The sequence below is a fragment of the Poecilia formosa genome, unplaced genomic scaffold (assembly GCF_000485575.1).
Source record: "Poecilia formosa unplaced genomic scaffold, Poecilia_formosa-5.1.2 Scaffold122, whole genome shotgun sequence".
NCBI lineage: Eukaryota > Metazoa > Chordata > Actinopteri > Cyprinodontiformes > Poeciliidae > Poecilia > Poecilia formosa.
The window spans coordinates 42,978-54,824 of NW_006800061.1; the positions used below are offsets into that span (position 1 = coordinate 42,978).

Here is an 11,847-nt window from a genome sequence, read left to right on the forward strand (position 1 = left end):
ACACACACGCACACACACACACACACAGAGCCTCCCTGACATTCGCAGACTGGTGATAAATTATTAGTTGAGTTTACAAGGCTTGCACTCTTAGTTAGAGCAGTGGAAAAGGAGCACAAAAGTACATGCAGAAATATTATGCTAAATTACAGTGGGAAGTGCAGTGAGACTATATACATTCAGAAAGTTAAAGTATGATCACAGAACCTTCAACTTTCAGCATCATCATTTTGAAATGTAGAAATTGCCTTGGCATCTTATTCTGCTATGTGCTGAAAAACTTGAAGGTTCTGTGATATTTTTGTTTAATAATCTCACTACACTTTTCACTTTTTAGATTGCTGCAATTTAAAAAAAAAACACACACACACACTTTTCTGTATGACATCTTTGGGGGCGGGGGGTTTTCCCCCACCACACAGGTAACACCGGTTTACATCTCTAATTTTCTGTTAAGTTTTACCCCTCGACATATTTAAATATCAATTCCGGTTTACTTTATCCTTTTTTTTTTTTTTTTCCCCTTCAGGAAATTAATTCTGCTTCAAATCACAATGGACAAGGGAAAATAATATATCTTACTTATCCTAAAAAATAAAAATAAAACTGATGTTAAGTTTTGACTGAACAAAAGAACAATGCAATTTAGGTATTTAATAAAATAATTTCAATTAACTGGTTTGAAATATTTTCAGAGGTAAGTTGAATTGAGTTCAGGTTTTTAACCACATGGTATTTCAAAATGGTTGCACTCTCATTTTTATTTGCTGATACTGTTGAACTTTAATGCCAATGACTGATACCAAAATGAACACAAAATGCTGTGCGTAAAAACGACTTATCGAAAAATAGCTAAAGGTCAATTTTAGAGTTTCATTTGTGAGTGGCAAGCGCACTTGCCACTCACAATATGGCGAACGTTACGACGTACCGTCTCAACTAGCAATCAAGTGTTCCTCCTCTTCGTCTTTTGTCGCGGAATTAAATCTATATATTCTCACACATCCTAGAGCTTATGGGTTTCCAACTATTCCGACAGAACAGACTTTAACTTGCATAGGAAGGAGGAGGGAGCCAAGCTTCTCTTCAGCCTCCAAGTGTCCTACCAACCTGAGGCTTTCCGTTACCATGACGACCGCGGAACGCACGGAAACGGCTTTGAATTTGAACGTCAGTCTGGTTGGGCCTTATTGGAACATGTTTGTGGATAATAACTGGACCTGTTTACATAAAGCCTCCGTGTTTAGGCAAATTGTACATTTATTTATATAGGCTTCCTTATAAACCAGGTGTGAATACTTTGCAGTGCAGCTGGAAAGAGAACCTGAAGAGAGGAGTTGAGGGAAAATTACTAATGACATGAAGTGGCATGACACTTATATTGAACCAGGACCTTCAAAGATGCTTTAGAATGAAATTAGCCATTCAAATTCACACACACATTCACACACTGACTGTTGGATTGTAGGCGCAGCTGCCCTGTGCCAGATTGTAAACAGAGAAATACACACGAAGGGTATGGAGGACCAAAACTGACACAATTAAAAACAAAAGCAGAAATTTGTATTGTTTGTTTTTCCTTTTCCTTACACCCTCCATATAAGGGAACTGCAGAAAAACACTAAAGACTGATCATAGGATGATATTCTAAACCACATCTCTGGGAACACAAAAAACTGAGCTCTTCAACACAAAGAAAGGAACGAAGTATAAAGAGGATCAGCAATCTAAAATTAACCAAATACAAAACCAATTGCAGTTCGCATCATTTCATCCACAAAACACTTTTAGAAATGCCATTTTAATCATATATATATATATATATATATATATATATATATATATATATATATATATATATATATATATATAACCCCCAATTTTAGTTTCCTACCAAAAGTAAATAGATAAATAACAACCCATTGCTGAAAATATTGAAAGAGATGAAGTTAAAAGGAAAATGTTTGACTAGATGACTGAGTTAATGAATGGTTTGTTCTTAATAAATGGTTTGTTCTTAGACTAGCTTTACAAACGTGACGTGACGACAGTTAGTTTCTTTACATGAGCTCTTAACGTAGTTCCACTGAATCAATTTATCAGCAAGTTGGCTGACGTTGATGTTTTTGATGTATCATTTTGAGATGGTCATACCAGCATGTCTACATAAAAGTAAAAAGATTGACTCAAATTTGTCAGTACTTTTTATTGAGATTTATTGAAAGGATGTGCCTGCACAGCCTGGGAACCGAACTGAACTCAGAGGTCACCTTCAAGACATCAACATTAATACTCTAGTAATGAATCTGGAGACCTGGACATTAAAATGACGTTTTTATTTAGCGACAAAGCAGATAATTTTACATTAAAACAAAAGAGACAATAAGGATAGAACTCATGCTTGAAGCTTCTTCAGAGCTGCAGGCCTCAAACGCAGGCAGTCGAGACAGCCTGCAGGAGGTCTAAGGTCTTAATGCTAAGGAGTTCTTATTAGGTGACCATTTGGACACCTTCAGAGAAAGCGCCTGTGACATGTTTAGGTATTAACTGCGCACAGACAGGCGGGGCAGGGCTTGGCCAGGTCACAGCATATCTTTTCACCTCTTTCTTACTTTCTTTTTGTTGGTGGATCCGGGACGGGACAGGGGGGAGGCCACATGGACTGGTGGACTTGGTTGGCAGCGAGTATCGCCCTACTCTGGATAGTCTGCTTCATAGACGGTAGGTGGAAGCCGTTGGTAGACATCTGAGAGTTTTAACTTAGATATGTGCCGAGGCTGCTGCCGTAAAGTCAAACTTTACTTTGGCTGCAGTTGCTGTTGGTGTTAGGAGGTAAAACAAAGAAATGAATCTTATAAATGGGGTTTGTTGTGATTAAATCAACTTCAGCGACTATCTGATCCAGAGCTGACAAACAGTGGATCTGTGCCTCCTATTTATGTGACTAGAACAGGTGAACAAGAACACGTCATCACATTTTAAAGTTTTAAAATGTTATAGTGTTATTAGAGTCAAGTAAAAAAATAATATTAATAATAATAATAATAATAATAATAATAATACACCTTTATTGGAAAAACCTCAAAATTTGTGAATTCTTTTAAGTTTGTAATATTGGTCGTTTTGTTCTGCGTGGATGGCTGCGTGGGTTTGCCTGAGCAGCCTTTAATCCAGCAGCAGACACCGTTTGTAATGGTTTGTGACACTAGTCACAGAGTTAAATTAGTCTCCAGCTGACCCGGCTCCCGTCTTATCTCCAGGTAACGCCGTGCTTGAGCTGCGGCTGCTCTTCCATGCTCTCACCAAAGCCGCTTGCCACCTGTACCTGGCCCTGCTCCCGCTGCGCAGGGCCGCCACCCACTTCGCCGACTGCGCGCGGTACCTGCTCAGTCATGCCCAGCAGAGTCCGTCCCTCCAGCACGGATACCTCCACCAGGGCCAGCAGCAGCACCAGCAGCCGCTGGCCAAGAAGGGCACGCTGCACTTCCTGGAGGGCCTGTGCGTAGTGTGCGAGACGGTGCCCAACCTGATGGGCGCGGCGCTCAGCGTGGGCGCCGCCTTCTGCCACATGCTGCAGGGAGGCTTTTACATCCTGGCCGCGACGCTGCGCACCATCCAGATCAACCTCTTCTCGCAGATGAACGGCGAGAAGGAGAGGTGGGACAAGGAGCGGGTCAGGGCCAAGGAGAGCGAGAAAAAGCTGAATTGCAAAGTGCTGGAGTACATCTCGGTGTTCTGTCAAGACCCCGTCAGCGCTTTACGCATCAAGGTGGACGTGCCACCTGTGTACAGATAAGCTTTTGTCTGCTTAAGTGGCACTTAAGGGACCTTCTCTGAACTGGTCACGGGGTCAAAGGTACACTTGATGGGTTTGATCCGACAGGAGGGACACCTTTGACCACTGGCTTTAACTTACTGTTGAAGTCAACCATCTTACTTGGTTATGGAAGAGGACCACTGCCTATGGTGCGTTTTGTTATACCCGTTTCGATTTTGTTGAAATGAAAATAAATCTCTCAAACAAAAGTCCAAGTTGAGATCTCATCTTAAAAGGTGCTAGTCCAACTTTATTATAAAAAAATACTCGGTGTTCACTTTAAATCTAGATTGTTGCTTGCAGAACGTCATTCATGGGCTTTTCAGTTCGTTTCGGAAGTTATTTAATGAAGATTAAATCAAGTTAAAAACCTCTGGAAAGTCGCCATTCACCCATAATTTATAAAAAAAAACCCACGAACTTGGCTCAGTTTTTTTTTTAATGCGTCTTGTGATGTCAACCTCAATTCACACAAAGCAGAATTTGACAGTAGAAAAGTTCATTGTCAAGTAACTAAAAGCACAATCAAACATTCAACTCAATAAGACCTCTACAGTGACTGGCTTAATTAATTCAGTTTATTTTCAAAGTGCCCTGTTGTTCATTCACAGTCAAACAATGAATCCAACACATACATTTAAGAAAATGAAAGAATATCTGAGAATTGAGAATGCTGGTTAAAAATATCCTTAATTCCTTGTTAAAATAATTGGGATATATTTGTGTCAGTTTCATAAATATTAATCAGACAAAAAAAAAAAAACTAGCATTTTCACATATCTTTACATTAAGCTTTATTAAAAATATGGTTTCTGACAATTTTGCATGGTGAAAAAAATTAGAGTAAAAACATGTCTTTTAAATCACAATTGGGAAAAAAACCCAAACATTAATTAAACATGACATGATTAATAAATATGAAAAACTGATTTATTCATTCCAATGTTTTCATTGTCTTGCCATCCCTATTTTGTGGTTTTAAGCAGCAATTTTTCAGTCACAGTGGTAGAAAGTTTAGTTTTACACTTCTGGCATTAGCAAGGAGGTATAAAAATATGTAGAGGTCGCTGAAGAGCAGAAATCAGGCGAAATTATCACGGATAAGATCCATTCTTATCATGGATAAGAGGTTCCAGCTGAGACTACAATCTGGCATCGGGTGCAGCCTGGACAATCTGCGGAGGGATTCTTCCAGCTGCAGCAAGAAAAAAATATAAATACCCAGAAGGTGTCAGGGTGTTGGTGTGATCTTGAAGGCAATAATGTAAAAAAAAAAGAAAAAAAAAAAAGAAGCTTTTACTACGCTTACCAAGCATGTCTCCAGTTCTTCTCACTGCTGACTTGTTCACTTTATATTCATTATTCTGAGATCTGCAATCAGGCAAGAATAAAAACTTGAGTAACTGCTGTAATAAAGCAATTTCTGAACCACCAAATAAAATAAGTTTAAATGAAATAAAACAGATTTTCAGGGCCTGATCTCATCAGCTCACGTCGTTATCTTAGTGATGGCCCCCAGCCTCCGCAGCGATGACAAAACGTTTTTCTGCATGTCCGATGAGAGGGCTTCGTAGGTGTGGAGTTCCCCTAAAAAAAAAAAAGAAAGACCAAAAACAAACCGATTTGTAAGCAGACGTTTATGGATTTTTTTTTATTTTATTTTTTTTTTTTTTACCTGAGACGATGAGTTTTGTAGCCAGAGTTCGCACACCAGACAGGAAGTCTTTCTCTCTGAATACACAGTCTCTCTNAAAAAAAAAAAAGACCAAAAACAAACTGATTTGTAAGCAGCTGGAGTTGTCATGTTTATGGATTTTTTTTATTTTTTTACCTGAGACGATGAGTTTTGTAGCCAGAGTTCGCACACCAGACAGGAAGTCTTTCTCTCTGAATACACAGTCTCTCTCCTCACAGAGGAATCTGAACATCAGCTACTCATAAAAAAAACAAACAAAAAAAAACATATACATACATATTAGATCCTCGGGCATTTTGGATGCCATAACATTCTACTTAAAAAAAAAAAAAAAAAGAACTTGGGATAAACATAAATGATCAAAATTAAAAGAAATAAAAAAAAAAACTGAAATATGTCACTGTGTGTATTTAACCTGTGTGTTTCACTTTTTGAATTGATTTCACTAATTAGCAACACAGATTATAAAGGGCACCTGATAGGATTCTATGAAGGGTTTCAGCAGCTCCTGCAGGAAAGACAACACCTCCGGCTCCGTGTCTGAATCCGTCACTTCCCACTGACCAACGTGGACTGCTTTACATTTGTGTAGTAGAGAGCATGCCTCTTCAAAGTCCTACACATTGGGGGAGGGGGGAGAAATATATGGTCATAAAAAAAAGAATAGCAAACACAAAAATAACCAGTGTTTGATACAACATTTGTGGAAATCTTTGGAGTTTTTCCTCCCCCTGTCAACTGACTCTGTCATTTAATAAAAATCAAATAAATGCGTTTGTTCAGATTTCCGTACTAACATTTGGGTACAAACACATGTACTGCTACACCCCGTAGTTTCTGCCATGCGAGCATGTTGAGTTTAACAACAAGCGTTTTAATTTACAGAATAATTAACATCTGAGCTGACAACGAGGGGATTTACCTGAGAAGATTGGCCAGGAATGAAAACAAATTCGTTGGAGAAAACTTCTTGCAGGAAGCAGAAGCATGTGAGGAGCTCATCTGTGAACAGACAATGAGCCATTTACACGCGTTACTATAAGAAGTAAACGATGCCATATCTTTTCAACCTCCCCACCTTTCCTTGTGCTTTTTGTGACGCTCATGGCCAAGGCAAGCAGCGCAGGACGCACAAAAACATGCAGGCACTGATTCCTGTATGAAGCCAGCATCAGCAATGCAGCCGCCGTTCTCATCATGTCTTCCTCTATCGAGTGTTTCTGCTCAAGCTCATCGTTTCGTGTCAAGTAGACACGTCCCGCTTTACGGTAAACAACAGATCGATGGAGAGCCACAGTGGAAGACATCACATCGGAATCTGGGACTTTTTCTGCAAAAAAAAAAAAAAAGTGTAACCTGCATGTCATAATAAGTTACTTTGTTCATTCATGTCACTGGACGTGTGCATGCTGGACACTTGTTAAAAAATAAAAATAAAAAAAAGGATAGTTTAGATATTGCACTCTTAGCATTAGTCCTAAATCACTACAAGTGCTTTAACCCACTGAATATGCTCTAAGTGAACGTGAGCACTTGTGCCAACTCACATTCATCTAATCTGTCTGATCTACTTCAGACCAGATCAAGGAACCGTCTGTCCTCAGAGTGTTCCACCATCACGGGCCAAAACAAATGCCACCTACTGGCCATCGAAGGAAAACGCAAGTCAAAAAGCCTATGTATGCGTTTACCGCAAGTAACCTGTACATAAGAGGCAATAAAATTTGCAGAATATATGTGGAAAAAGCATCTTGGACCCACCAGGCCAGTTAAGATGAGCCCTAAAGTCCAGTGCCAGCTTCCTGAGCCAGAGGGTTCGCTCTGTGAGCTGGTGAAACAGCAGACCCTCTTCTGTTAAGGCTGCAGTAGGAACCTGGAGCAAGACGCAGGCCATCAGAGACCAGGGGCTGGTCAGAGCGCCCTCCTCTTGGAGCCGTACGATCATATGAGCCAGCCAGCTTCCGCAGGCTTGGGCCTCTGCATTGGGTTTCTGAGGAAGATCCCTGAACAATGGGAACAATGGGATGAGTCGGATCATCGTATTTGACTACAGCCAATTTAAAACTTAAATGACTACAGTTTTTCAGCTACTATAGTACATCAATGTTTTTTTTATTTTTTTATTTCCAGTTTCTTGGGCATTTAGGTGGTTTAAAGCCACAACTGCAGCCTAATAACTCAGAGGAAATAAACAGAGTAAATAGGACGCCTTCAAACTTTCAATTACAAACCCAATCGTATTGTCTTTAAGCCACAAAAATTATGCAGTATTTTGTTTTGGTCTGTTAAATGAAATATATTTAAATCAAATATATATATATATATTTTTTTTTAACAAAGTAGCAAAACAAATATGTGAAATGTGTATTTTTGTGTTTAAAAAGCTGTTGATACTGCTGGTCACTAGTGAACCACATGTGCTCAGCTGGTGATTTTCTCTACCTAGGTGTAAGGTTGTACTGGCAGCGATTTATCTTGCCCTCACACAGCCGTCGGGCAGACAAGGGACGGCCAAAGTTCACGTGCATGCAGCCGTAATTTTCCTGCAGAACTCTGCTGGCCTTCAGCAGACCCTGCAGAGAGAATGAGACCAATCGTAACAAAAGGGAAAAACTGCAGATATGTCCAGTGTACATCATCTCAGACCAGATCTAATGATAGTTGCAGACAGATGAGCTGGTATTATATTCACCCTGTGTATCTGTGTTTATAAATTGTGATCTTTTGCAAACTTACTGTAGGAACTTAAAGAAAATGCAATCCGAGAGCTGAACTGATTTATAAAAATAGCACAGGTCATACCGCGGTGCTTTCTCTGGGTTTGGGGAAACCCAGGAGCTCGTGTGCAAGCAGCGACTCCTCCAGCACCCGTTCGTAGCTTATACTGATGGGCAGCAAGGTGACGTCGTACACCTCGCCTTTAAAGAATGGCTCCAGGATCATGTTCATCATACCTGCAGACATAATGCACTTGGAACCAAAGAACCCAATAAAAAAAAAAGAAAAGAAAAGAAAGATCGGAAAGGAGTAAAAATATTGAGACATACTCTGGAAGACTAAATGGCGTCGACAGACGTGAGCTCACCTAACTTCGGTGGGAGGGACTTCAGCGTTCGACTCCGCAGACCTTCCACGAAAAACTCCAGAGGGGCAAATCCTTTCTACAGAAAACATTTCAAAAATATTAGCTTGCCTCTTTTAGCGGATGACATCAAAAACTGAAATGGGAATACGGTATAAACTTATTGTAAACACAGTTTCCAACATGGGCTTCCCCCTTGAGGGCAAATCTTAGTTATAGCTCGAAGATGTCGATGTTGGAGCAAGAACTTCTGTCTTGGTTTACTCTCCAAGTTCGGGGTAATGCAAAACAGGCTTCAATCTGGACAGCAGTTTTCCAGAAGTCTCCGTTTTATAGCATAACTTGAACAGAGAGTGGAAACCGGATTGTTCTTGAACATCCTAACTAATGTTCTTTTTCCTGAGGAGCACGGTTTGGGTCAGGCAGCTGAAACCTGGAGAAAAATCTGGTGTTCCATAGGAAAATTATTCTAAAAGGAGGCCAACATTAAGCCTCTGGAACCTCATGTCAACTTAAAAAATGTCGGTGTATGCTAAAGGCCCAATTGGCATTAAAAAAAACAAACAATTAGTTTAACAAAGCGCTACCTGTCTGCTTTATCGTCATATCCATTTTATGATGGAACTGTAGTTAAAGCAGCTTGACATTACATCATCCACAAAATCATCATACGCCTTACTCTGACAATTGTTCGAACGTATTCCGACAGCACAGCCCAGTAGAGTTTGTCAGAACCAATGGCACGTCGAATAAAGAAAGCCCCCGACCGACGCAGCATCTCTCCCACAATCTTCATCCCTGCAAGAGCTTTAAGGAGGAAAACAAAAAACAAAACAAAAAAACGGAACAGGATAAGAAAACAGAGAGACTGCTTGTCGGAATAATTTCTGACTGTTCCCATTACAATGGATCGGTCCAAACTGAATAGATACTTGCGAATTCCTGCAGCAATTACGGGCACTGGGATGTCGTAGTTGAACAAGATGTAGGAGACGACCAGGAAATCGATGTAACTCCTGTGATTGGGCATCAGGATGACAGGGCACTCTTGAGTGGCTTGTTGAAGCTGCAAAAAAGAAAAGAAATACAAGAAAGAAAAAAAAAACATATCGTCTGATAATGCAACTGATGAGTATAGTGTGAGTGAACCACATCTATTAATCCCATCTCATTCTCACCGCTTGGAGACGTTCCATGTTGACGTAAATGGCACTGAAGATTCTCTTGAACACCTTTCTGACCACGAACCCCATCAGCCTGATGAACCTCAGCTGCAAGTTTTGAGACATTTCCCGCATAATCCCACATGCTTCGTCTCTCACTTCCTCCACGGATGACCCCATCTCCAAAGCAACCTACACGGAGGAAAGAAGGGTTGAAGTCAGACCGCATGCTGATGTGGCTGCAAAGTCCCTCTTCACATGGTTGCAACTTTTCGGATTGCTCAATCGCACCTCGTTTATGACGTAGCGAAGATACTGAGACTCCAGCACGGCTTGGTTGAGTTCAGCAGAGGAGCAGGCGGGCGCTCCTTTATACGGTGGAGGACTGAAGGTCCTGAAGGCAAACCTCAAGTCACTGCAGTGCCTCTTGTCCTCCAGGATGTCCACAAATTCCTCTTCATCTTGCAGATGGACTTTATCCAAGACTCTATACTGGAGGAGAGAATAATGTTTGTGTTAAAATGATTTACTTTTAACAATGGTAACACGACATTATGGTCACATTTAAAATGCGTAAGAGGCAAAAAGAGCATGCAGAAAGCATGTGGATTTGGTTATTACAGGAAAGTTGAGTGGAAGCAAAAAATGTACAAGCAATATAAATAAAACTTAACAATATGAGGATGAAAGAGTGCTAAATAGATGGTGTAAGTTACATAGAGATGGGATTAAATTGTTGTATTTCTTGTAGTAAACCACATCAAGACACTGTCACAAGCGTCTTACCTAGGCTAATGAGGAAAAGGACTGCTGTTCACTGATCCAAATTCCTCTTTACAGAGGCAAGAATGTGTTGCGTTAAATTCAGAACTCAAGGTGAAAAGAGTTTGGAGAAACGGTGGAGAGGCCCAGGATCCAAACTGCTCGGTGTACAATGTGAAGCTTCCACTATCAGTGACGGCTTGGGGGTCATCTGATGGTGTTGGTTCATTGCGTTTTATTAACTCTAAAGTCCACGCAGATGTCGACAAGTTCAATTCCAGCAGTACTTGGCACCTGCCTTTGCTGGTAAAAGTATCAATACCTGGTTTAATCACTATGGGGACCCTGCCTGATTGGCCAGCAAACAGTGAAACTGAATTTCAATTTAGGTCATAATCATCTAAATGAATTAAACCAAATCGTTATGCATCGCACCACTATGATTACTAAGATCATTGCTTTTTGAATGGGGCTATTGAAATTATTTTTTCCTCACAGTTCAAATAACCGAGGATATAACTACCTCGTTGTGCTCCATGATGTATTTTTGTGGACAATCAGAAATTAGAAAGTCGCTTGCACCGTTTTATTTTCGCCTGATACTGTAAGTTTTTTCTAAGTTTACTTTTATGACATTATAGCACTTTAAAAATCGGTTTTTTTTTTGTTTTTTTTTTTTGTAGTGCAATGTGTTGCAATAAAGCATTTGAGAAAAATAATTAGTACAGCTTTAGGATTATTGGGCCGAGGGACAGGTGGGGGTTAAACTGAACATTTCCTTGGTGTTAATAAAGCATTAAGGTTGTCGAGGTAACCCAGAAGGTTTGTCAGTTCTGTACTATGACCCAAATAGCTGCCTATTAAGCAACAAGTGGCGTGCTTAGAAACACTGAGCAACTTTAAGTGGGCCAAAGTTTGAGCAGCTTAAAGCGACCCCGTTCTGCACCATTAACAGCTCATTTTTTTTCCACAGCTTTAACCATTACTTCTACTCTCTTCAGAAATACAATTTCTTGTAAACATAGCAGTAAAAAGCCGAAGGCTAGAGTACGGTAAATGTCGCGGCTGAATACAAGGGCATATTAATGCCATACTAATGAGGTATCTTACCGTGTTTGCCATTATTTACAAAAATCCGTCCTTCCCTGCTGCTGTTGGCTGTCCTTTTATGACTTTCGGTTTTTGTCTCTTTATAACTTCACACAAAACAGCAACTGCCTTGCAGCTGCAGCAACATGAGGCGCAAGCCAATAGAGTTACTAAATTTCGGAAACTCCTCCCCGGCCGCTTGAAACCAGCAGCTCTTTATTTTGCCCTGGAATAACCT

At 40.3% G+C, this 11,847-nt stretch overlaps 2 protein-coding genes across 3 annotated transcripts in view; both read right to left on the reverse strand.

The window, feature by feature from the left end:
- Window positions 1–1,157, reverse strand: part of fam228a (family with sequence similarity 228 member A) — a 3,923-nt gene extending 2,766 nt beyond the window's left edge. The window contains exon 1 of the mRNA XM_016675866.1: window positions 932–1,157. The gene's annotated coding sequence lies outside the window, so the exon portion shown is untranslated. The remainder of the gene's footprint in view (window positions 1–931) is intronic.
- Window positions 1,158–4,373: 3,216 nt separating this feature from the next.
- On the reverse strand, window positions 4,374–11,803 carry gnpat2 (glyceronephosphate O-acyltransferase 2). Of its 2 annotated transcripts, XM_016675864.1 has the most exons (17): window positions 11,631–11,803; window positions 10,050–10,250; window positions 9,774–9,950; window positions 9,532–9,661; window positions 9,275–9,402; window positions 8,599–8,674; window positions 8,316–8,467; window positions 7,956–8,086; window positions 7,275–7,516; window positions 6,592–6,843; window positions 6,436–6,515; window positions 5,989–6,129; window positions 5,685–5,748; window positions 5,493–5,528; window positions 5,311–5,404; window positions 5,127–5,188; window positions 4,374–5,012 (listed from the first exon to the last, which is right to left on the reverse strand). In XM_016675864.1, the coding sequence occupies exons 1-17, from the start codon at window positions 11,640–11,642 to the stop codon at window positions 4,960–4,962; spliced, it is 2,031 nt and encodes a 676-aa protein (XP_016531350.1). In that variant the 5' UTR covers window positions 11,643–11,803; the 3' UTR covers window positions 4,374–4,959. The 2 variants fall into 2 exon arrangements, with proteins under 2 accessions (XP_016531350.1, XP_007560978.1); XM_007560916.2 differs by lacking the exon at window positions 5,493–5,528 and having other exon boundaries at window positions 5,649–5,748; window positions 11,631–11,802.
- Between the last annotated feature and the right edge of the window lie 44 nt (window positions 11,804–11,847).

Excerpts from the sequence above, each read along its gene's own strand:
- gnpat2 (XM_016675864.1), bottom strand. Across the intron at positions 8,087-8,315 it reads AACCCAGAGAAAGCACCGCG|GGTCTGCTGAAGGCCAGCAG; the intron begins GTATGACCTGTG and ends TTCTCTCTGCAG. Across the intron at positions 6,844-7,274 it reads GGCTCATCTTAACTGGCCTG|AAAAAGTCCCAGATTCCGAT; the intron begins GTGGGTCCAAGA and ends TTTTTTTTGCAG.